The sequence below is a fragment of the Ictidomys tridecemlineatus genome, chromosome 12, assembly GCF_052094955.1.
Source record: "Ictidomys tridecemlineatus isolate mIctTri1 chromosome 12, mIctTri1.hap1, whole genome shotgun sequence".
NCBI lineage: Eukaryota > Metazoa > Chordata > Mammalia > Rodentia > Sciuridae > Ictidomys > Ictidomys tridecemlineatus.
The window spans coordinates 36,263,242-36,286,152 of NC_135488.1; the positions used below are offsets into that span (position 1 = coordinate 36,263,242).

Below are 22,911 nucleotides of genomic sequence, written 5' to 3' on the forward strand. Positions count from 1 at the left end.
CAATATACTTTATAACACCCAAAAAGTTATCTATGGCAGTATGATGGCCGCTCTCAAGGACAACTCCAAGGGTCAGTAGTGAATAGTCCTCCCAGATAAACTTTGAGCACTATATTTGTCTGTCTACAGAGAGAGGTGGCCCTAGATATGGTTCAACCTCAATTCGCGTGTAGTTGCTAGTGGTCTGGCTGGATGGTCAAAGGCTGGGAAGGACAGGAAAGTCACCCAGGGCTGCGAGTTCTTCCTCCTAACCATCCCTGAACACTCAAAACCAAATCCCAATGGCTCGCATCCACACCACTCTGGGAAGAATGACCTGGGTCAGATTTCCGGAAGTTTGGACATTGCACCCTGGTTAGAAGCTTCCAATGGCGGCCTATGCACTCAGATAAGATTCAGGCTTTTTCACGGGACAAGTCCAGCCCTTGAGATCCACTTGGTCTTTGATTAACTTTGGAGCCTCTCGCCCGGTCTCATGAAACCGCTTCTCCACTGCAATGTTCTCTGCGCTGAAGGCTAAAGCCTCGGTCTCCCACTGCCTCGCCCTGCGCCCCGCACAGGGCACATGGGTGGGAATGGCTGGCCTCGGGGTCTGGAAGTCCCCGCTCTGCTCCTCATTCCCACTCGGGCCTCGGGCAAAACACTTCCGGCTTCAGGTTCCCCACGAGTAAAACAGATAACAACCATCCCTCCCTTTCTAGTATGTCAATCAGAAGACAAAAATATCCGTCCCTCGCCGCGCTAGGACTAGGCCTCCTCCACCATTCTGCCCATCTATTGGAACGATGGCGGCTGGGCGGCCACAGAGCCAGCCTGGAGGAGGCCACCGAGGCGGCCGGAAGAAGCAGGCCGGAAAGCACTGGGTCGCCCTGAGAGTGCGCGTCCCTTAAAAAGTCCGGCCTACGCGCATCGATGCCCCGAGGTCAGAAGGTACGTTCCGGGGAAGACCGGCGCTCCGACACTGCGCTCGCCCTGCGCGATTCAGCTTCCGGGAAAAAAACGGGCGCCTTCTATTGCCCGTCGCTCCGTGACGACAGCGGAGCGCGCCTGCTTTCTGAGGTCCGCTATAGATGTAGTGCGGGGCTGGCGAGTTGGCTGGCTCCTTCTGCCTTGAACCTCCGTTGGGCTCTAACCCCACAGCGCAGGGCGCCGGGCCGGACCGGCAGCCGCGGCCAGGTAGGTTCGGTCTGCAGCAGACCGGGAGGGTGTCTCCCGCGGAGGGCGGGTTAGTCCTCACCGCTTCCGAGCCCACTGGCGGCGGGGCCGACCCTGGTGAGCGCCTAGAGCTGGGGATCCAGCAAAGTGAGGGAGCGACTTCGATTCCAGGAGAGCAGACGGTGGGGCCGGGTCCGCCTGCAAACCCGCGTCTCAGGCCGCCTAGCTTGAACGGTTTCCAACTCCTGTTGCAGTCTCTTTGCTAAAGGACTCTTTGGCAGACTTGGCTTGAGCTCGGGCTCTGGGGCATGCCTGTTACTGCAGAAGCATCAGGGTCACCTTGGCAGGTGACTTTACCTCATTAAGACTCAATGCCCCCTTTTTGTTCAACCGGGCGTCATGTCCCAGGTGATTGTTGGAGGGGTGAAAGGAACCAGCATGTGGCTCTCATGTGGGAAGAGCAAAGTCTGGAGACCTGGGGTTATCTAGAAAAGCAGATGATTAGTCCTATCTGTGAGGCAGCAGGCCCCTGGGCACCAGTAGTCATGACCAATGGCAAATAGGGCTGATAACAGGGCCTCTGGAGGATCTCCTATTGGAGGCATTGCCCTGGGAGGAGTGGAAGGGTTGTCCATAGATTATCTTGCTTGCACAACACTCGATTCCAATGTCATGGATTCCAATCTCTTAAATGTGTGACACTTGGACCTTGGACATATTCTTTAACTTCTCTAAGCCCTAGCTTTGCCCTCTGTAAAATGGGGTTAACAATGCCTACCATATACAGTTGTCAAGAGAATTAAATGAGACATTTTAAGTGGAACTTTTGATACAGTATCTGGTGTTCAGTGGAAGCCATTACTATTATTTTAGTGTGTAGACTTTCTTAGTGGATGCGTTTTGACTGGGACAGCCTTTTGACAGTGGCATGGTTGGTGCTTCTATAAGAAAACAGGGCAAGAGACACAAAGCCCCTGATTTTCTAGCTAAACTTGGAGGTCAGCACAGTGGTAACCTAAGTCTAATGAGTCTTTGACTGGACAGGATAGATTGACTTCAGGGGGTAAGGACTAAGAGTTTGGAGCTCAAAGAGCTACCTGCACATTTTTCAGCATCAAGTACTATTTTTAAAAGCAAGACACCATGCAGGAGAGGGACATGGTGGTAAGGGTAGAGACCCTACCTAGATTAAGAACAAAATAAAGAGAATGGGAGGGGCTAGGAATGTAGCTCTGGGTAGACCACTTGCCTACCACGTGGGAAGCCCTGGGTTCAATTTCCCACTAGGGAAAAAAAAAGAATTAGAGGATGGGATTTGTCTTTAAGTGGAGCATGGAATTCAAACTGGTTTCTGAACCATGTTGATATTTTCTAGATGATCTGAGGGAAGGCACAGTCATCTGTTTCAAGGTTGACAGTCAACAATGTCTCCCAAGAAGTGAGGTCAAGGCCTTGCTTCTGTCATGTGTTCCTTGAAGTCGCTGAGAGCCTTCTGTATGGAAGGCACAGAGCTCAGCTCCATGAACTCAGCAGGAAAGCCCTGCCTTTCAGAGACAACAGAGCACTGCTGTAAGTCAGACGCCCCACTGACTGTAGCAGCCCCAGCAGTGGAAACTAAATAATGGCTGTCTGAAGAGGCAGGGTGGGGGCTGCTCTAGAAGTCAGGGGCTTGCACATGTGAGCACTAAGAAGCATTTCAAGTTGAAGGGCAACAGAATCAAATTAGTATTTAAGGAATCACATGAGGCCAGTGTTGGCAGTGGGGCTGCCGCTATCAAGATTCCCAGTCCCACTCAGTTCAAAGCACTTCCTATAGCAGCTGGACAAAGGTCAAGGCTGTGATCATCTTCATAGTACTGGGCCCAATAGCTGATTCTTGTTTTTTTTTTTTTTTGTTTTTTTTTTTCAGTTTTCACCTGTCTCCCAGTAAGCGGGATGGCAGGGCTGAGTTTGTGGGACCTACATCGTTGCCTCAGTGCCCAAAGCATTGCCAGGCACATCATAAACTTTCAAAAAATAGTGGTTGAAGGAACACTAGGATCTCTGGGAAAGCCTAGAGCCTGCCATGAAGGAGTCACTCCCCAATATGTTTTCATTGCATGAAATATAGCAGGTGAAATAACATAAACAGCACTTCCCATGGGGCCTGGGGATCCTGATGGTGGTTCTGAAATCCTGTCTCTTGATTATTTTCCTTCTGTAGGCTCTGATGCTGGTCACTGTTAGGAGGTTACTCACAGCTCTGCTGCAGGCTCGGAAGCAGCCCTTTCAGCCCTCCAGAGACATGAGACTGGTGCAGTTCCAGGCACCCCACCTGGAGGGGCCTCACCTGGGCCTGGAGGCTGGGAATGATGGGGGGGTCATTGACCTCAACGCATTTGACCCCACACTCCCCAAGACGATGTTGCAGTTCCTGGAGCAGGGAGAGGCCACCTTGTCAGTGGCAAGAAGGTGAGTCAGCCAGCAGCACCGCCCTACAGCCACTGCCCCAGTCCCCCTCTCCACACTCCCCCACCTGGTGAACATCAGCAGGTGGCCTTTCCCTACAGGAGCAAGGGAAGGGAAGCATTTTAGACTCCTGGCTCCTTATAGGAAAGGGGACTGCAAAAAGATTTTCTCTTGAGATTATTGTTTCCCAAGTTGGGGTCGGGGAGTGGGGCGTTCTGAAGCCAGAAGCTCTGTGAAATCTGGCTCAAGGATTGGTGACCCGAAAATTAAAACCACTTGAAGATGTTTTCACCTACTAAATTGGCAAAACCAGAAATACTTGGCAGCATGTGGTGTTGATGATAACATTTTCCCATACTGTCGCTTTCTCCACAGGGTGGAAACAGTGTCTTGCCCTTCACTAGGGAGTTGTGTGCATCTCTGAAGTGCAGTGATATGCAGGGGCAGAGGGGACAAGTAAAACTATTTGTTGTGATGGAGGGATCTTCAAAAAAATTTTTAAATATATATATATATATATATATATATATATATATATATATATTTTTTTTTTTTTTTTAAGGGCATACAGTACACTATTTTGGGTATAGAAGGATGAGAGGAAAGGTCATCAGTGAGTTGTTCTTAAGAACTGCTCAGGACATAGAGGGTGTCTCCAGGGAGGGACATCATGTGACTGGAAGGGGTCAAAGAGACCTTGCCACGTATTCCCATTTGTGCCTTTTGGATTCTCCAGAATGGACATGAGTTACCTAATGGGAGAAGGAAACAAACACTGTATGAATACAGTGCTCGAAGTATTCTCGAAGGACACCTACTCTGATGGTTGATAGAGCTAGGAAATATATTTTAAAAAGCAGCCATCCGCCCTGTTGCCCCCAGTCATGGGGCAGCCAAGGATTGCAAACCTGTTCCCAACCAGCCTCTTCCTGCTTGGTCTCTACAGAGCCCTGACAACCCAGTTGCCCATCCTCCCACGGTCAGAGGTGACCTTCCTAGCCCCAGTCACACGGCCAGACAAGGTGGTATGTGTGGGCATGAATTATGTGGACCACTGCAAAGAACAGAACGTGCCTGTGCCCAAGGAACCCATTATCTTCAGCAAGTTTGCCAGCTCCATCGTGGGGCCCTACGATGCGGTGGTCCTCCCACCAGAGAGCCAGGTCTGTGCCTCCCCACCACCTTTGTGTCAATGGGCCAGTCACAAGGGTACATTCAACTTGCAGGAATTCTGTTACTTGATAATGCATTATTAGTGTTTGGCTGTATTACCCCCCAGTGTCCTTTTACTCCTGAATGTGTTTACACTGTACATATATGCATGTTCTACTTAAGACTCCACCAAGGGCGTTTTCATAAATACTATTAAATATTCTCCTTGGCATATTTTAGGTTACCACATCGTTTTCTATTGTACCAGGGCCATAATTTCTTCACTGGTCACCTACTATTGGACTTGTTTCCAACTTTTAGATTTGTTGTTGTTGTTGTTGTATACTGGGAATTGAACCCAGGGGCACTTGACCACTGTGCCACATCCCCCATCATTTTTATTTTGAGAGAGGGTCTTGTTAAGTTACCCAGGCTGCCTTGAACTTGCAATTCTCCTGCCTCAGCCTCCTGAGTTGCTGGAATTACAGGTATATGCCACTGTGCCCAACTCTTTACACTTTTCCAAGAATCCAGTCAGGTTTTGTCAAGGTACATCCCACATTCTAGTTCTGTGTTTTCCTCATTAAGCACTTTCTATAATTCTGTACTTCCTGTCAGGAGGCTCACATGAGGTGGTCCTACAGTGTGACCTCTTGGTTTCCTTGACATTCACTAGCTGTCTCCCCTGTGAAATGTGTTTTCCTTGTTGTAGTTCCTAAGTGATCTGTGGGTGGCAGTGTGGGACGAATGGCTCCTCCTGGAGTCCTGGGGTCCTTACCTGCTTCATTGTAGCACATGATTCTTGGACACCTTCTGCCTTCACTCGCTGGTGTTCTTCTCTGCAGAGGCAAAGTTGCCTCCATGCCTTTAACATCACCGTGACTTCCTGTTCTTGAGTTCTGTCCAGTTGGTTGTACTCCCTGGCTCAGATGTTCGTTTTACAACCTCCTCTGGGCAGAGAGGGCCACTGTGTTGGTTCCCAAGCCCCTCATTTTTTTCTTGCTTTCTGGCTGTCATTCCAGGCCCCTCTGTACTTCCTGCACCTGGAATTAACCACGTTCTCAAGGAACTGGTCCTTTTTAGTGGAGACTAGTGTTGGAGAACAGCCCCTGGGAGTCGTGCATACTGACACCAGCTTTGGTTATCACCATGAGAAATAGCAGACAATTCAGAAGGCTAAGTCCTGTCTACTTTGTAATTGTATTTTGCTAATTTGGGCCATGTGGAGCATTTGTTCCTATTTTATAACTCTGTATTTCTTTTTGTGCTTATTGAAGCACTTTTCCCAAGATGCTGACCTTTTTCTTATTAAATTGAGTTAATACATCATAGCGTTTAGAACAAGCTAGGGTCATATATTGTCAGCTATTGTTACTTGGTATCCTCTGCTACAGGCATCAAGAGCGACTTTATGCTCAGTCCTACAGACACTCATTGTTCTTCCTTTACACTGGGGAGTTGTGCCCATGGCCTTCAGTGCTACCTCCGCTGCTGGAGCCTCTGTGGGTCCACAAGGCAGTTCTTCCCCAGCACTTCCTGGCTCTGGTTTGTGGGGACTGTAGATATGGACTGGCAACCAAGGCCACTGTTAGGGACCTGGGGCCTGGGGCTCAGGGCCCCTGCAGCTAGAGAGAACCATCATACTGGTTCCCATCCCCCTCACTACTTCTCTTCCACTCTACAGGAGGTGGACTGGGAGGTGGAGCTGGCCGTGGTCATTGGAAAGAAAGGCAAACATATCAAGGTGAAGTGGAAGAGGGGACTCGCAGGCCCGACTGGAGCAGAGGCCCCAGCTTCTGTCCCTGCTAATACTGACCACTCTCCCCAAAACAAAGGTGCCTGCTGTCCCCAGTAGTGGGACATGGTCAGCACCTACTTGCTTGCTGACACTGCCTTACCTACCACCTAACTTGGGATGACTGTTTTGAGATTTTTTGTTCTAGGGGGTTGGTGTCACCTATGATGTAACCTCCTATCTGGCCAAATCCCCTGCCTCCATAGGCCACAGATGCCATGGCTCACGTGGCTGGCTTCACTGTGGCCCATGATGTGAGTGCTCGGGACTGGCAAATGAGACGCAATGGGAAGCAGTGGCTGCTGGGAAAAACCTTCGATACCTTCTGCCCCTTGGGCCCTGCCTTGGTTACCAAGGACAGTATAGCAGGTGGGTCCCTGTGGGTCTTTGTACTTGGCATCAGGAGAAAGCAGCACTCTTTGGAGGAGTGCAGGTGCAGCCACAAGCGAGCCTACTTCCCTGGCCGCTACAGAGGGCAAGTGCACAGTTTCAGCTGAGGTCCCCATGGGCGTCCTTCTGAGTCCCCAGAGGGAGCTCACTGTAGTGCTTGCAAAACTACATTCATAAAGTGAATCACAAAGAATAGCCCTGCAGCAATAGTGGGCCAGGCTTCCTCCAGCTGCCCCTGTCTGGACTAGAAGCAAAGCTGGCCCTTCCGCATGGAAAATCACTGTGGTAAAGGCTATTCAGCTGGGCATGATGGTGCACATCTGTAATTCCAATGACTCAGGAGGCCAAGGCACAAGGATTGGAAGTTTAAGACCAAACTTAGCAACTTAGCAAGGCTCTAAGGACTCTGTGAGACCCTGTCTCAAAATCAAAAAAAGGTCTGGGGATGTGGCTCAGTGGTTAGGCAACCTTGGGTTCAGTCGTGGTACCAAAAAAATCCTGTTCACTTTCACAATAGAGAAGGAGAGGTAGGAGCACCAACTGGACCTCAGCCAGCCACTGTGTACACAGAGCAGCACCAGCAGGTGGCATGGCCACGTGTGTGAGCCACTCCCAGGGCAGCAGAGCCTGCCAGCACTAGTGCAGGATCCCCAGTAAAGCTCAATTGTGTTCCAGCTGCTCTGCCTGTGGAGGGTGGAGGGGATGCAGCACACAGAGCCACCAAGAAAAATACAGGTGTGTGCTAATCAGGTGGAGTAGGCCACTGCCAGCCAGCATCAGGTGACAGCAACACAGGGCTTTACTGTCCCTGCTCAAGCCATCACCCTGCTGTTCTGTAGATGCCGAGTCATTTTTATAGCTACAGTTGTCAGGCTCTGCTGTGGACAGATGTCCATTTAAGGCAAAAAGAAAAAGAAAACCCAGCTGCTCTTCTCCCCCACCCCTTCACTCACCCAAGTGCCTCCTGCTTGGTGCCTGGAGTGATGGGGATGCAGGGAGCCATTTCTGCACAGGAAGTCTCAGGGTACAGTCCAAGCTAGGCACATAGGGCCCTTCACCTGGCAGGTTGAAGCCTCTGTACAGTTAAATCTTTTTGAATGTGGGAGCAAGTGACCTCACGGTGTTTTCATTTCAGATCCCCACAACTTAAAGATCTGCTGCCGCGTGAACGGGGAGGTGGTCCAGAGCAGCAACACCAGCCAGATGGTGTTCAAGACAGAGGAGCTGATAGCCTGGGTTTCCCGGTAAGTGGGTGGGCCTCCCATCCACACACTTGGAAGCTTAGTTGAGCCCTCCAATGCTCCTCACCTGGCCCTTTTGCTTTTGCCCTAGGTTTGTCACTCTTTACCCAGGGGACGTCATCCTTACCGGGACCCCCCCAGGTGTTGGTGTGTTCAGGAAGCCACCTGTCTTTCTCAAGGTGAGTTAGCTAAAAGGAAGAAAGGGGGCAAGGACTGAGAAGGCTGCACAGGGTTGGCACAGACTTGAGGACTGCAGGCTGTGTAGGTGTGTGTGCCAGAGCTGAAACCCTGGTGGCCTGCTGTTGCAGAAGGGTGACGAAGTCCAGTGTGAGATTGAAGAACTTGGCAGCATCATCAACAAGGTGGTGTGACAGCTTCCTCCCTCGAGCTCCAGCTAAGGTGGAGCCTCTGCTGTGCCACTTGGCCCAATGCTGCTCCTCTAGGTAGGAGGAAGGAAGGTGGAGCTCCACAATAAATTCAAGTTGAAGCTTAGCTTAGCTTCTGTTGTTTTGTCGTCTTTTCGGGCTTTTATGAGGGCAAGATGGGAATTTTCATAGAACTGGAGAAGAAGGACATAAAAACACAATAACCAAAGGAATGAGGACTCGTCCATTCCCCTTGTTTATTACACCAAATAATAGAGAAGCCAAGACACTGTCAAACCACAGTTTTTCTTAGTCCAGCCAGGGGTCTGTCTCGAGGACACAGCTGGGTTGAGGCACTTTGAGATCAGGCTCTGCCTTATGGCTCTAACTGCAGATGAATTGTCGGATGAATTGCTCCAACTTGTCCTGATTGTCCCGGCTGGCAAATGTAGGGGACAGGTGAAGCTGGGGGCCTGCAGGGCTGGGCGTCTGCTGCAGCACCTAGGCCATGAGATGGGACTGTGAGTACTCCCACACAGGACTGTGCTCACAGAGCCAACAGCCACACCTGGTCCTCAGAAATCTGCAGTGAGACCTCTGGCCCCTCAGGCCTCTGTCTGGGTGTAAACACTGCCTCTGTCTCTCCAACTGCCCTCAGCACCCCACCTGGGAGTAGGGGAAGCCAGTGGTTTAGGATACCAAGCTGGATAAGAAAACTGCCTCATCCTTCATCATGTCTATTCCTAGGTAAATCCCAGTGTCTACGGTGTCATCAGGGCCAGCCCAGGCAGGTGGGGGACACAGCAGGTTTCCTTGAGCAGTTCTATCAGAGGTTGAAAGCAGGAGGATGGTGACACTGGCCCTCTCACCCCCAGGTCTCTGAAGGTCCAGACAGCACTGATGGCGAGGTTTGGGTCCACATACTCTAGAGAGAGGAGAAGTGAAGGCTTAGGGGGAGCCACAGGACACAGCTTTCCTCCTCTTGTTTAAGTTTAAAGAGGGAATAGCCCAGGGATAGGGCTTCGATTGGACTGAGGGGCCCTCCAAACAACAGGAGCTAAGGCCCTCTGTGTAGTCAGTTCTTGGAGTTGGGCTGCCACTGCCAGCAGGGGGCAGCAGCCACCAGCTAATCCACCCCACTAGAGGAACCTGCACATGCTGCTTGGACTCACCAAAGATTCCCTCTTCCTGGGCCGTGACCTGAAAGAACTGGAACAACTGCTCTGTATAGCCTGCCTCTGCAGAAGGAAGACCTAGATCCAAGTCCTGCATGGGCAGAAACCTGCCCTGAGCATGGCAAGCACAGGGGGAGCCTTACCAGTATCTGGCAGCTGTCCCTGGCGGAGGAAGACGGCAGCCTGTGCAAAGGCCTTGAGCAGTGGACTGAGCAGGCGGCAGAGGAAAAGGAAGAAGTCGGGGCAGCGTGACTGCTGGCTGAGCTGAAGGGGAAGAGCCCAGGGTGAGGGGAGCTCCCCGTGCCCCCTGCTGCCTCCCTCCTGGAGTGACTTCTCCCAACACACCCTGAAGTACCGGCCCTCTGCCTCCTCAAAGTCATCACTGTCACTGTCAGTAAAGTCCCCACTCGGTTTCCACAACAGCTTTGCACTCAAACGCTGACGCCCTGTGTCACAGGCTGGCCGAGAGCCTGGGGTCTGGAAGCCATGAGAGCCATTAGTCCCCGACAGGCTAGCCAGGGAGGGAGCCCCAAAGCACTCACAGGCCAAGGCAGGAGGTGTGAAGGGGACCCCAACAGTACACACATGTTCTGTCATGACACTCGTGGGCCCGGGGCAGCTGCAGTGGAGTCAGGCTCCCTTGTGCTCTGGGCCATTGGGCAACCCATTCCCACAGCACATAGCACAGAGGAGTCTGGGGCAACTGGTACTTGGAGAGGCAGGAGCAAGCTAGGCCTCACACAGGGACTCTGCCTCCAGCTGCCACACCTACCTCCTCAGCAACCAGGAGCCCACACTGAATGAGCCGGTCCAGCACTTCCTGACAGTAACAGTAGGAAGACTGGCAGGGCTGAGGAGAGACGGACACCTGTGTGAACCCAGGAAAGCCAGGGGCCTAGCCAGAGGTAGGGCAAGGCCACAACTACTACTACCACAGGAGGGTGCAGGATAGGGCTGGGCCACCTCCAACAAACCAGGAGGGGCCCAGGACCCTGTGGGCGGGTCTGACCTGTAGCAGCAACAGGTCCTGCGGCAACAGGTGCAGCAGCAGCAGGATCTGGCGGTGGAGTTCGCTCTGGCTTAGTAGCTCTATGCCCTGAAGTTCCCAGGGCCCCTCAGGTGGCACTCTGCCTGCCAGCAGCCCACGCACAGCACAGGCTGGTGGAAGCAGGGGAGAGTGAATGGGCAGGTCCCCTCTCCCTGCACTCACACCCTACCCACTCGCACCCTCGGGACTCACCACCCACAGCCTCGCTCAGAAAGGCAGGCAGCAGCTCTGCACTCAGGCGAGCCAGGTGCGTGAGGCCTGGGCCAGGCCGTGGCACCACCACCAAGTCCCCGCGGTGGATGCGCAGCAGGATCACGTGTGCCCGAAGCAGGCTCAGCGTGTGTTGCACCAAGCACCGCAGCTGCCCTGAGAAGCCCACGTCAAAGCCACGCAGCAGCGTCTCCTCTGTCAGCCAGGAGAACTCCCCCAGGAGTTGTGACAGGACCACACCCTATGGAACACAACAGAGCTGAGCAGGAGAGCTGGCCACCAGGCCTCACCACCCAGCTCCTACCTTCTGGTGCTTGAACAGCAGCAGCGTCGCCATGATGGCTGTGCTCATCACTGCCGAGCTGGCTACACTGGCTGGGGACAGAGGCAGGTGCTGGTCAGGGGCCTGATCTCCCCGTCACCTGGCAAGTCTTCCCAGCCACACAACACAGCTCCACCCCAGCAGGGGAACAGGACTGGAGAACTGGCCGTGGTCACACATATGCAAAGCCAGGCCTTGGGCTCGGGGCCTGCCTGGGTCTGTAAGGCCTGGTGGGGGTGGGGGTAACAAGGGACCTCTGCAAGTGTGTAACTCTGTAGGCACTGGTAAGCCCCTTACATGCACCACTCCATCCAGCTGTCCTTACCATTTGTAGCTAAAGGCTATAAGGTAAGGGGACACTATGAGTCCAAGGCAGGCTGGTAGGACTTGATGTAGTGGCCATGTGCCTTTGTGCTGCACATGCTTAGTGCAGGTGGCAGCCTGTGTGCACTCAGCTACTGCCCAGCTACCCTGCACTTTGGGCAGGGGCAGGGTCCATTCTTCTTCACGTGTCTCAAGTATGCCACCAAGGGTTAGTGGGTCAGGTGCAGACATGAATTTGAAACAGGAGTCCCTGATGACTGGTCAACCCAGAGAGAAGGGACTGTGTGTAGGACCTTCCCCAAAGGCCGGCACCCAGTTCCCCTCACCATGCAGGATGTGCCGGCTCAGTCGCCTGACAAGGAGCTGGTCCTCTTCCTTGAAGGCCAGGAGGGGTCCAGTTGTTGGGGTCCACTCTTGTTCCTTCTCTGTGTCTGGGACAGCAGTGCTGGACAGACACACAAACTGAATGAAGGGACCAAATCTAAAAACAGGCATGTTTGGGAAGCCCAGAGCATTCACCTAAGGTGTTCGCTCAGCGCAGCCCAGGCGACGGCTCCTATAACCCCCACCCCTTCCAGGCCTGTGGGCCATGTTCCTCACTCAGACCATAGGCAAGTATCTGGAATTATCCATGACCCCATGCTGCATGTGAGGCAGGGGTGCTGACATGCCTGTTTGAGTGAGGTGAGAGGGTTCCACTTCAAAAGCTGGACGGTTGCCTGTGGGGCCCTGAAACCCACACACCCCTGTCCTACCACTGGCCCAGCACGACGGGCTGCAGCAGGTGCTCCAGGGTCTGCCGGCCACTCCAACAGCTCCTGGCATTGATGGTGTACTCCTGCCAGGACAAGACTCTCAGGTGACCTGCTCTAGCCACAAACCTGCACAGACCACTGAGGCAGGAGAGGCTCTCCCTCAGTGGCTTTGAGGGCCAGGGTGCCAGAGGACGAAGTAGACTTTCATCCTTGCCCAGTTAGCTACATACCTGCAGGGAGAAGGGCTGGGCAAGGTGCACCCGGACACAGACCCTATGGAGGCAGCCCCAGGAGCTGCGCAGTCTCTGCAGGACAGCCAAAGCTCCCCTCCACAGCCCCAGGGGGCTGGAGGCCTGTGGGGAGGAAAGGCTGAGCACCTGGCTTGCTGGGGACACTACTCTCAGGCAGGTCTCAGGGCTGCCTACCCTATCCTGCTCTCCAGAGATGCCCTCTGCTCCCAGCCTGTAACTTTATCTCAAGTCCAACTTCATGCAGGCATGACCTTGCCCTCTCCACGCTCCCGTTTTCTCATCCATGAAACAACCCTAAAAGGGTTTTTCAGGAATGAAATGAGATAATGATATAACAGCTGTGAAACCTGCTACAGAACGATACACCTCACACCCTACTTGGACCCCAGCCCTAAGGGGGACTCAGCCATGGGACACAACATTATGCCTGTCTGGAGATGGTGTCCACTTGGAATCCCAAAGGGCAGGAGGGTCTCACTTGATGCATGTCACAAGATATATCTGGAACCAGGTCGTAGGTAATGGCCACTGGCACTAGCATAGCATCTGGGACAGTACCCACGTGGACTGCCTGCACCACTAGTCCTAGCCAGGCCTGGCCTAGGGCTGACAGCCGTGGCCCTGGAGCTCCAGGGGGCTCCTCCAGGAAGATGAGCAAGGGCTGCCCACTGACCAGTAGTTGCTCCATGGCCTGGGAAAGGAGGGAGGGGGAGGCAGGTGTCAGGGCAAGAGCAGAAACAGAGCCCTATTCCCTTGGCCTGGCTTACATATGACCAATGGGGGCACTTACCGCATGGATCACAGCCCTTGCAAGGACCCCTTTGGAACTGTCTAGAGAGAGGTTGGCCTCTGGGGGCAAGAAAAGCCCCCCAAGATTCCTCAGCAGGGCTCTGTGGGGCACAGAAGAGCTGATGATAGAAGGGGCTCCAGAGATGGGACTAAGCTGGAGGCTAGTGAGAGCCTGTTTCACCCAGAGCCAGCCTATGCCCTGTCTGAACGTACTGAGGCAGCCATGGTCCTGAAGCCCATAGCTGACCCTCCATCTGTGACCCACAGGATGGACTGCCATATGGCTGAGAGCAAGGGTCCTGGAAGGGGGCCTTTGGGGAGCTGCTGTCAGCATATGCCTCCTCACAAATACCCTTCCCCAGCCTGGAACTTCTCCCATATGTGACTGGGGACACATGGCTCTTACCTGAGAGCAGGAGAGCAGGCACGGGAGTCCCAAGCCACACGGAGCACACCCAGGCCCTGGGAGAGCAGCACAAAAGGCAGCAAGATTCCATCCAGGATCGACTTGTGAGTAGAGAGGAAGACCAGCGGAGACCCCTGCTCCAGGGAGAACCAGAGGGAAATGTCCACCCAGTCCCACCCTGACTTCACAGGAAGCCAAACCCCATCACCTGCAAATTCAAGGATCCCCAGTGGGAGAGGAATCAGCGGAAGAGCTCCTCCCCTGAGTACATTTCCAAAACTTTTAAGGTAATGAATGCACTGATGTCATGGTTGTTAAGACCATGATGAAAAGACGTTAGGAGCGGCCCCCTGGGAGCAGGACCGTGAGACTACAAGGGAAGGTCGCTGGAGAGCAGTGGATTTTTCCCACCACATGATGGGGCTGGTCTGGACTTCAGGGCTCCGCCTCGCCCCTGCCCCTGCATCTCACCCCAGTGTGGGCTGGGCCTTACCGCCTGGGCAGCCTTATGGACCATCTTCATCTGGCCCTTGTGGAGCTGGACGTTCAGGAAGAGGCAGTTCAGGACCCGCAGCAGCAACCAGCTGAACAGCCTGGGAAGGGACACCCAGCCTGAGGTGCAGCAGGGGTCGCCTGACACAAGGCTCAACCCACAACACCTCAGAGGGCCGCCTAGAACTCCTCCAATCCAGGCACTACCACTGTCCTCATTTTACAGAAGAGGAAAGTGAGGCCCAGAGATGCTGCATTCTGCTTAGTGGTAAAGATGCAAAGGAGTGGGTGCCAGGTGCCACACCTGGCCCTCAGAGGCACCAATACTCTCACAAGTCCTCATAGTGAAGCTGGCTCATGTCAGATTCACAGCCATCTGCCTCCATTCACCCAAAGGAGTCCAAGACCCAGATTTTCTCCAGGTAGAGCCCAGACTGTCTCTAAAGACTACCGGAAAGGTGGAATAATGTGGGGGAAAGGAAAGGGCATCACCACGAGGGCAAACTGGTGGGAAGCAGTTTGTGCAGACGCTGCTGGGAAACCAGCTTTAACTGAGGACAGAGGTGTAGCAGCAGGTGGCAGGGAGGTGTGGTGAACAAGCAGAACTCTCTGCCCAATGGCTTCTCTTTCTCTACAAGGCAGGACAAAGGATGTCTATTGGCAGTGGCTGATCTCCTGAGAAGGAACAACCTGGTAGGAGCCCTTGAGAGTGCCAAATGCACCTGTAGATGCGTACTGATGGAGGAACCAGTCACCAGGTGTTTCCCCAGCACCATCCAACTGCTCAGGGGCAGAGGGAAGGCGGGCAGCAGGGCTGCGCCCAGAGATTCTTTCACAAAGTTATCATCATCATGACGGGGGAGGGGGGATCTAAGCTGGGCCAAGAGGGGGTGGCCAAAGTAAAGATGGTCTTGTCTAGGAACTGTCACAGTGCAGGGCTTGTCAAGGTCACCAACAGGCCTCTGCTTACTCAGCACTTAAGACAACAAAGCCTGACATACACAACCCTAAGCCCTTTCCCTCAGGGACTCACTCATCCCCTGGCTTTAAACACCAATTGTATGTTAAGCTCTGCACACGTGGGTCCCTAGCCCCAGACTTTCTTCTGAGCTCTAGACCCATCTATGCAACTGCATCCTCAGTCAGGAGCTGGAACTTTTTAAGTCTAAAATATCCTTCCTGGGCCAACTCCCTTCTCCCCAAGCCTATCCCACTCTGTATGTACCACCAGGTTCTAGGGTACAGGTGGCTCCCCTATGATTTCTCCCTTTTCCCCTTCCCTGCCCACAGTCCCACCACCCAATCCATCAGTGAGTCCCATTATTAGCACCTTGATCTCCTGATCCACATTTTCCAACCTCTACTGTCCATCACAACTCACCTGGACTAGCTGCTCTCCCAGTGCTCTTCTGGTCTCTACTTGAAACCAACCTCATCACGCTGCCACTCCTTGCTTAATACCTTTGAACTGGTTTTGCTGCACTTAGAGATCCCACCTGAACTTCCATGGCCCTGAATGATCTGGTTATTTCTGCCTTTTAAAGTCATCTCTAGCTGCTCTCCCCCTTTATTTGCTGGCTTCTAACCACATCAGCTTCTTGAGCAACACAACCCTTTCCTGGTCAGGGTCTTGCTAGTGCTATTCCCTCAGCAAAACTATCTCCCCCAACTTCACTTCTATACCCTAATAGTCAGCTTCCTTTTCCCCTTTTGTCCTGCCATACAAGGCTCCTCCTGCTCTGAGCAGTCTGTCTCAGCCCCTTCCTTTTTACAGCTGTCTCTGTTCACCCCTCCAGTGAACAGAGTGGTGGTGACTGAGCCAGAACAGAAAGCAGAGACCACCAGTGACCTTGACAAACCCTGCACTGTGACAGTTCCTAGACATGACCACCTTTACTCTGGCCACCTCCCTCTTGGCCCAGCTTAGATTCCACCCCTATCATGATAATAATGACTTTGTGAAAGAGTCTCTGGGCACAGCCCTGCTGCCCACCTTCCCTCTGGCCCTGAGCAGTCGGATGGTGCTGGGGAAACACCTGGGGACTGGTTCCTCCATCTCACTCCTTCCTTCTTACAGCTGTGTCTCTATTCACCCCTCTAGTCCCAGTGTCCTACGTCTAACAGGCACACAGAACTGCACTGCATGAGGGTGGGGCAGGGAGGCACCTGGTGACAGCAGGCTGCAGCCCACTCAGAAAAATATCATCCAGCTCTTGCCCACTGTCCAGAAGGGCAGAAGGCCCAGCCCAGGGACCAGTGCCCTTCAGTTCAGAGTTACCTGAGTAGGAAGGGGCGGGGTGGAGCCTGGATATGGCCCAGGATGCGCTGAACCTCCTTCTCCACAAGGTCTGGCGTCTGGCCTTCCCCAGCCCCTCCTGGTGCCCTCCCTGAGAGGAGGTTCTGTACCCTGTGGGTGCAGGGCAATGGTGCTAGGGTGAGGCAGGCAGCAGACTGCCTCCCCAGGACTTGGCTGCAGGCTTCACTCTCCCTCCTTGAGAAGAGGCCCAGGCAAAGACAGCACTCGAGAAGCCTTGCCCCAGCCAGTCCTCTCAACCAGCCCTCTCAGCCTCCCCTTTACGGATCCAGAAGTGCCAGGCCACCCCACCCTGCCTCCTCACCCACTGCTTTCCATGATCTTCTGTGAGGCATCCTGGCAGGGGGGGATGTGCTGCTCTAGGGACCACAGGAAATAGCAGAGCCTGCGAACCAGCCAGCCTCGAAACCTGGGCACAGACCCCAGAGCAAGGGAGACAGTGATTCAGAGAGGGCCACCCACAGGGCCCACAAGGGGCTCTGCCTCAGGAAGCCATCATACCAAGCCAGTCCCTTGTTCCCAAGACACTGAGCATGGCTTATCGCAAAGCAGGGAGAACAGACCACCTCTCTGTACCTTAGTCCCAGCCCTCTCCCCACCAAGAGGGACACAAGTTCAAAGCCTGATGCCCAGTGGGCAATCCATACATGCTCACAAGAGGAGCTGCGAGAGTGCTCACCTGCCTCTCCCCACTATGGGTGTGAGGCGCTGGACAGGGACCATTCTTTTTCCATCACAGCAACAAAATGGCACTTTATAACAAAGCAGGACCCAGCAACCCTCCACCAAAAGAACCCTGGCCACCCCCAGCTCTGACCTGGTGTTCTCCTCCTTCACTAGGATCACGTTGCAGAAGCCCAAATCCATTATGCTTCTGTGGAAGAGGGACTCCTGCCCAAGGGGGCAGGGACAGCATGTACTGGAGGGCCTTTTCATGGGCCAAGGAGTTCCTGCCCAGCCCCTTTAAGTGGCCCTTCAATTCTACCAGGAGAAAGAATTACAGCACAGCATCTTCCAGAAGACATTTGACCCAGATCCAGATGCTGGCTCAGGAAGAAGGGTTCTATGCTCAAAACAGAAGCGCTGTATCCTATATGGAATTGCTGTCCTAGAGAGCAGCATATCAAAAGTCTGGGAGAGCCGGGTGCACTGCTGCACACCTGTAATGCCTGCAGCTTGGGAGGCTGAGGCAGGAGGATCATGAGTTCAGAGCCAGCCTCAGCAACAGCAAGGCGCTAAGCAACTCAGTGAGACCCTGTCTCTAGATAAAATACAAATAAGGCTGGGGATGTGACTCAGTGGACAAGTGCCCCTGGGGTCAATCCCCAGTGCCCACACCCCCAAAAAGGTCAGGGACAAGTTCTCTCATCAACATCAGAGGGACATGTGCCCTGGATCTTTGTTGGAATTGCAGGCCCCTCAGCACCAGCACATAGCATGGGTGCACAAGAGGGCTTCAACCATGTGCCTGAGCCTGGGGAAGTCTGAGTTAACGGTGTCCCCACAGTACTCATGCAGATGTGGCTAGAAACCAGCCCTCTAGGCACACCCTGTACTCCCTTTGGCCCCTCTGGCCTGGGAACCAACCATAGCCCAACAACACACCCAATACCAGTGCCTCCATTCCCTGAAAGACAAAAGCAGAGGTGTGGAGCAGAGAAGGGCCAATCTTGGAAAGGCATAAAGAAAGCAGCTTCCCAGGACCACAGCTCCCAGAACCAAGCTAACCTGAGCTTCCTAGGGTGGGGTCCAACCTGACCAACACTTACCCAGCTCTTGGGGGTGCAGGTCTGGCAGCAGCGACCCACAAAAGGACGATACTTCCCTAGAAATGGGGTGACAGCCTCCAGCTTCATCCCAAAGCCTGAGGACCACAGGCTGGTCTGGAAAAGGGCCACAGGGAGAGGTGAAAGGACTTAAGATCCTTGGCAGAGGAAGGAAGGCACTAGGAATTAGGGACACAGGAGGGGAAGTAGGAGGGCAAAGCGTATCATGAGAATGAGAGGGACCACACTACCTCCTGGCCATTATGGCTGCTCCTCTGCTGGACTGGGGATCTGGATTTCAACATGGTGGTCATGAGGGTCTATAAGATCTGAGAACCAGCCACCTTTCTTCCCGCAGGAACCTGACCTATGGGAAGGTGAAGACAGAACCATATGGAATCTGAGCCATAACCCAGGAGCTCCTGGGGTGACTCCAAGGTCCTACCCCAGAACAGAGAGACAACATCCAGGAGAGCAGCAGTGAGGAGGAACCAGACTGGAAGCTAGGAGTTCGCTCAGTTCAAAGACCCATCTGTCCTTTAAACATCTCCCAGTGTCCAGATCAGGTCCCTCTCAGATCAATATGAGAGGTATTGATTGTCTTACCATCAACACCTACCCTGCCATCACCTATAACTGACCAGGCCTGTACTGGAGACGGAGACTGCTACTGTGCAGAGGGAAAGTGCAGGACTGGATTGGCAGGACAGGGCATGGGACTGCCAATAGGAACATAATCATCGCCACAAGGGCACCAGGTCCTGCTTTCCTGCTCTTCCCCTCTCTGCCAGAAGACGGCTCTTTATCTACTCAATCATTACAGGAATGTGACTGGCTACTAGATGACGGACAGCAGTGGACTTTTAACAAAGAAATGGTGCACAGACCCATTCACAAGGAAAACTCATCCAGCTGGGTAGGAAACAGATATTTCCACAATCAAACCTGTCTCATATGGCACAGAAGACATCAAATGGTAGACAACAGACCCCTCATACTAGCAAATGTCTACGTTGCATAATATAGCACTGAAACCCCCCTGGCTCAAAAACTGGACCCTAAAATTCCCTCTACCCTTGGGACCAGGGTTGTGGCTCAGGGGTAGAGCGCTTGCCTGGTATGCATCAAGCTCTGTGTTAAGTCCCTGGCACCACATAAAAAAGATAAAAACAAATAAAATAAAGGCATCATGTCCATCTACAACTAAAAAAAAAAATCCCTCTATCCTGATCTCTCACTATGCCCCTAATTATCTATACTTCTCACCCTAAAATACTATGAACATGCCAGTGTGGGAGTGCCCTCCCCTTCCTGCCACCCAAAGAATTCTTCCCATGGCTTAAGTTCATGATGCCTTGGAAACACTCTAGATCTCCCTTTCCTCCTTGAGTTGCCCAGTCCAAGCTTGCTGGTCAAAGAGCCATGTCAAGCCCTCTTCCAAGGTTCAGGTTTCACTTCTCATCATCTCCAAGTGTCCTGAGGCAAGGGCTGAAACTATTTCATCGGTGCGGCCACCATCACTCTACAGGAAGGAGGAGCTCGATGACCGTGCCTTCCTCTCCAGGGATTCTTCAAGCTCTCCCCTTCTCTGACCAGTTATACAATTTAGAGAAACAAAGCCAAGCAACAGGGTCATGCTTCCCACAGTGCACAGGTTCTGGGGGACCTATCTCAAATGCACTCCATTTCATAACTGTACTCACAGCCCCATTTACAGACAGCTGGCACAGTGAGACTCCAAGCCAAAGCTGCACTTTGGGAATTCCTGACTCCTTGCAAGGAGGATACCTACATCCCCCGAGCCTCAAACTATTCCCATTCTCAAAATCTAACCACACTACACCTGTGCTAATCCTAAAAGGGCGGTGTAAAAGACAAGGGCAAGGGGTAACTTCCATCTGCCAATTAAGTCAGCTCACACAATCCAGGGCAATTCTGGGATATATCTTTCTAGGACCCAAGGTCTCAAAATGGGAACTATGGGTTGGGCACAGGAGCCCACCCCTATAATCCCAGATACTCAAGATGCTGAAGCAAGAAGAACCAAAGTTTGAGGTCAGCCTGAGCCTATCTAGCTAGGCTCTGACACAAAATAAGATTAAGGAAAAAAAAATTGGATCTGGCATGGGGAAAAACACCTGTAATTCCAGAGGCTGGGGTGGCTGAGGCAGGAGGATCGCAAGTTCAAAGCCAGCCTCAGCAATTTAACAAGACCCTGTCTCAAAACTTAAATTTTAAAAAGCTGAGGACATGATTCAGTGGTTAAAAGCCTGTGGGTTCAATTCCTAGTACAAAAAAAAAAAAAAGAAAGAAATTGGAGCCTTCTGCAGCTCCTGCCCTATGCCCCCTCCCCAGGACACCTACAGCAGAGGTTGCAAGCTGCATCCCAAGGGGCAAATGCAGTTCTCTCATATCTATTTCCTCTAGCTACATAATGCTCTAAACCATTATGAATTAGGGCCAACGTTTGAAACAAGAGAGCTTGTTATATAAAAATCAGGGTTTCCAGCCGCTGCTGCTGTAAAAATAATGTTCAATTAGACATCTCTGAGCATGTACCCCACTGGGCTTCGGCTGGAGGCAGCCCAGAGGCCACTGTCTCTTCCGCTCAGCAGCCCAAGCCCACTCGCCAGCCACCACATGTACAATGCGCACATCTGAGAACGCAGGCCGGGATCAAAGCAGAGTCCAGGACGTTCGCGCCCTTCCAAGTACCCCGAGAGCTGATTTCGCGAGGCAAGGCTCCAACAGAGCCTGGTCTCGCAGACCCACGGCGACGCTCCCTGAGCTGCCCCAAGGACACCCGGTCGTCCTGGGGTGCCACAGGCCGAGGAGGGAGAAACCAGCGCTCCGCGCCACCCGCTGCCACAATTACCCTGAGGGGCCCCTCTGCGCCTCAGGCCCCACCTGGCCTGCGCTCCACTCAGTCCTCCGCCCCACTCCGTCCTCCGCCCCGCTGCTGCCAGGCCCAATTCCCGGCCTAGAGCCAGATCTGAGTGGCCCAGCCCGGAAACAGCCCCCCTACCCTCACCTCACACCCTCCACCAACTCCCGCCAAAGCAGCAATGCGGCAAGGCCGCAGAAGGCGACGACGCGACGACGTGCAGTCTTATAGGCAGTCCTGGGAGCCAATTGGGACGCGCGCCGGGCCTGAAGCCCCGCCTCACCCGTGGATCCCCTCCCCCCCACGCGCTGCACTGGGCGCAGCCACGTGCCGACGCTCTGGGCGGGGCCTGCAGACGCTGGCGGCAGTCGGGCCCCAGTGCGGCTGCGGTGCCTGGCCCTGGTTGCCCTCCCAGACAGGCCGTACCAGCCCCTACGGACCCCCGAGATGTACGCGAGACCCGAGGCACCCAAAGATTGGACAAGGACTCAGGGGTGGGCAGAGTCCACCCTTGAGGAAAGAGGTTCTCGGGTTGTACCCCCCACCAAGCTGGAGCTCAGGCTCTAGCGATCCGAAGCTGGGGACACAGAGGAGAGCGCCGGGCACGGTGGGCACTGTGACCCCCCGGCTCAGGAGGCTGGGCAGGACTGCAGGTTCAGGACCAGCCCTGGCAACTTACAGAGATCCTGTCTCCAAGTACAAAAGGAAAGGGCTGCGGATGGAGCTCCGTGGAGAGCACAGAAAGTACCTGGCATGCTGGAGGCCCAGGTGGAATCGCAAATCCCACAGAAAATAAAGAGTTGCGAAGTAGCTCCTTGGTTAGGCACCCTGGATTCAACTCCCGCCAAAAAACAAGAGAGAGGCCAACAAGTCAGGCCTGCCACATCTTCTCCTCTGTTAATCGGAACTCCAGACCACACTCAGGGACCTTCTGCAACCACAGAAGGTTGCTTAGTTAACACCGCATTCTGTGTCAGCCCTGAGCCCCGTGTGAATGAAGACCTGATGGGCTCACTGATCTGTTGACTGTTCCCAGAAGTCACCCGGAGAGCAGCAAGTGGTAGGCATGCAATATAGAATAAGGAGGGGACGACTATGCTTTCTTCCTGCACCGCCGGCCCTTCCCCGACAGCCCACTGGACTTGCTAGAAGATTGCACAGTTTCAGAACATTGTGCCCCTACAGGAACCAAGACACGTGGGAGTCTGGCCAGGCCCCAGATACAGGAACCAGCACCCATCCCACCACTGCTGAAGGGACTGCCCAGCCTTCCCTCCAGGAAGCCACCTCTCCCCGTTTTTGTGCCGTGAATGTGATGGTAGGCCTTTTGCTGTACATCATCTGGAGAAAAGGACCTCACCTGGCATTAGACTGTGCAGAGGGACTCTTGCCCCTTTCTCTGGGGACAACCAGGGGGTGAGAAAAATGAGATGTCATGGTTATTTTTAGGTGTCAACTTGACTGGGTTAAGGATGCCCAGATAGCTGGTAAAGCATGATTTCTGGTTATCTATGAGGGTGTTTCTGAAAGAGACTGGCATTTGAATTAGTGGACTAAGGAAGACCAACCCCTTACCCAATCTGGGCAGGCACTATCCAGTCAGTTGAAGGCCCAGACAGAACAAAAAGG

The 22,911-nt window shown here is 53.5% G+C and overlaps 2 protein-coding genes across 5 annotated transcripts; one reads left to right on the plus strand and one right to left on the minus strand.

The window, feature by feature from the left end:
* Nucleotides 1-947: 947 nt before the first annotated feature.
* LOC101958538 (fumarylacetoacetate hydrolase domain-containing protein 2) lies at nucleotides 948-8,673 on the plus strand. Of its 2 annotated transcripts, XM_005339573.5 has the most exons (8): nucleotides 957-1,176; nucleotides 3,359-3,606; nucleotides 4,550-4,766; nucleotides 6,440-6,499; nucleotides 6,757-6,919; nucleotides 8,076-8,184; nucleotides 8,273-8,360; nucleotides 8,490-8,673. In XM_005339573.5, exons 2-8 carry the CDS (start codon nucleotides 3,365-3,367, stop codon nucleotides 8,550-8,552), a joined length of 942 nt encoding a protein of 313 aa, XP_005339630.2. In that variant the 5' UTR covers nucleotides 957-1,176; nucleotides 3,359-3,364; the 3' UTR covers nucleotides 8,553-8,673. The 2 variants fall into 2 exon arrangements, with proteins under 2 accessions (XP_040126666.2, XP_005339630.2); XM_040270732.2 differs by lacking the exon at nucleotides 6,757-6,919 and having other exon boundaries at nucleotides 948-1,176; nucleotides 6,440-6,590.
* A 106-nt stretch (nucleotides 8,674-8,779) lies between these two features.
* Gpat2 (glycerol-3-phosphate acyltransferase 2, mitochondrial) lies at nucleotides 8,780-21,507 on the minus strand. Of its 3 annotated transcripts, none has more exons than XM_078028471.1 (22): nucleotides 21,430-21,507; nucleotides 18,650-18,765; nucleotides 18,402-18,515; nucleotides 17,450-17,523; nucleotides 16,937-17,041; nucleotides 16,597-16,725; nucleotides 14,320-14,419; nucleotides 13,827-13,960; nucleotides 13,422-13,521; nucleotides 13,110-13,322; nucleotides 12,611-12,733; nucleotides 12,381-12,463; nucleotides 11,952-12,070; nucleotides 11,284-11,354; nucleotides 10,962-11,220; nucleotides 10,731-10,879; nucleotides 10,494-10,571; nucleotides 10,077-10,198; nucleotides 9,865-9,985; nucleotides 9,719-9,784; nucleotides 9,416-9,471; nucleotides 8,780-9,047 (listed from the first exon to the last, which is right to left on the minus strand). In XM_078028471.1, the coding sequence occupies exons 2-22, from the start codon at nucleotides 18,710-18,712 to the stop codon at nucleotides 8,807-8,809; spliced, it is 2,520 nt and encodes an 839-aa protein (XP_077884597.1). In that variant the 5' UTR covers nucleotides 18,713-18,765; nucleotides 21,430-21,507; the 3' UTR covers nucleotides 8,780-8,806. The 3 variants fall into 3 exon arrangements, with proteins under 3 accessions (XP_077884597.1, XP_005339631.2, XP_077884598.1); XM_005339574.4 differs by having other exon boundaries at nucleotides 10,067-10,198; XM_078028472.1 differs by lacking the exon at nucleotides 21,430-21,507 and adding an exon at nucleotides 21,306-21,414.
* Between the last annotated feature and the right edge of the window lie 1,404 nt (nucleotides 21,508-22,911).